We start from the raw sequence: 1,266 nt of genomic DNA on the forward strand, positions 1-1,266 counted from the left end.
GCTCCCGGGCCCGGCGCCGCTATAAATAGGGACGGCTCAGCGGGCAGCGCCACTCGCCGCTTGCTCGGTTGTTGTTGGTTTTTGGTTGTAGGAGAGGCGTCTGTGTGTGTGAGCAGCGATGCCCGAGCCGGCCAAGTCCGCCCCCGCGCCCAAGAAGGGCTCCAAGAAAGCCGTCACCAAGACGCAGAAGAAGGGCGACAAGAAGCGGCGCAAGAGCCGCAAGGAGAGCTACTCGATCTACGTGTACAAGGTGCTGAAGCAGGTGCACCCGGACACGGGCATCTCGTCCAAGGCCATGGGCATCATGAACTCCTTCGTCAACGACATCTTCGAGCGCATCGCCGGCGAGGCCTCTCGCCTGGCGCACTACAACAAGCGCTCCACCATCACGTCGCGGGAGATCCAGACGGCCGTGCGGCTGCTGCTGGCCGGCGAGCTGGGCCAGCACCGCGTCTCCGAGGGCACCAAGGCTGTCACCAAGTACACCAGCTCGAAGTAGAGCGTCTCGGATCGTTAGTTTTTAACCCAAAGGCTCTTTTAAGAGCCACCCACTTTTTCAGTAAAAGAGCTGTGATGCGGTGGCGGCTGTTGGTTAGTTGTCCTGGGCTTTTCGGGGGGGAATAAACGGTGGCAGTGGAAAAGCAGCGGTGCCTGTAGGAACCCGGGGTGAGCTTGCTGGCGGTAAGCCGTGTGTTTGTCCTGCATCGTGTCTCACTGAAGCAAAGGACGGTCGCGATTTCATAAAAATACCCCGGGAGCTTCCGCGTACGGTGCCGAGAGGACGGGTGTCGGGGGTGGTTAAACGCTGAACGAACCGCGTAGGCGTCTCTTTAAATGCCCGAACACAACCGTGTGCTGGGTCGGCGGCGTCTGCTCGTTTTCCCAGTAAGTCACTAGCGGAAGGGGGATAGGCGGAAAGCACTAACGAGTCAAGACCACCGTGTGCTTTTCTTCGGCGAAAAGCCCTGGGCTAGGCTTCTCCCACCACCATTCGCGGGCGAACGGGGGAAGCAAACCGGAGCGCTTCCTGAAGATCTCGCTCCGGAGCAGCGCAGCCCGGCCCGCGGTCCCGAGCACGGTCTCTTTTCCCCCGGCTCTCGGCCGATTCCCTCCCCAGCGCTGCGTTTGCCCCGCGCCCCGTAAGTGGTGCAGTCGAGCAGGAGGCGGGGGGAGGGCCCCGCAGGCGCAGCTGCCCGGCTCGGTCGGACCTGGTTGAGAACTGCAGGGCGCTCCCCGGCAGGCGGGCCCGGCCCCGCACAGGCACCG

The 1,266-nt window shown here is 63.0% G+C and overlaps 1 protein-coding gene across 1 annotated transcript; it reads left to right on the forward strand.

Annotated features, from left to right (window-relative positions):
• The first annotated feature begins 118 nt into the window (after positions 1–118).
• On the forward strand, positions 119–564 carry LOC104392982 (histone H2B 5-like). The gene has a single exon (XM_010002428.1). The coding sequence runs from the start codon at positions 119–121 to the stop codon at positions 497–499; it is 381 nt and encodes a 126-aa protein (XP_010000730.1). The 3' UTR covers positions 500–564.
• The last annotated feature ends 702 nt before the right edge of the window (positions 565–1,266 follow it).

This window comes from Chaetura pelagica, unplaced genomic scaffold, assembly GCF_000747805.2.
Source record: "Chaetura pelagica isolate M959 unplaced genomic scaffold, ChaPel_1.0 scaffold538, whole genome shotgun sequence".
Taxonomy (NCBI): domain Eukaryota; kingdom Metazoa; phylum Chordata; class Aves; order Apodiformes; family Apodidae; genus Chaetura; species Chaetura pelagica.

Coding starts and splice junctions, on each gene's coding strand:
- LOC104392982 (XM_010002428.1), top strand. CDS start 119: ATGCCCGAGCCGGCCAAGTCCGCCCCCGCGCCCAAGAAGGGCTCCAAG.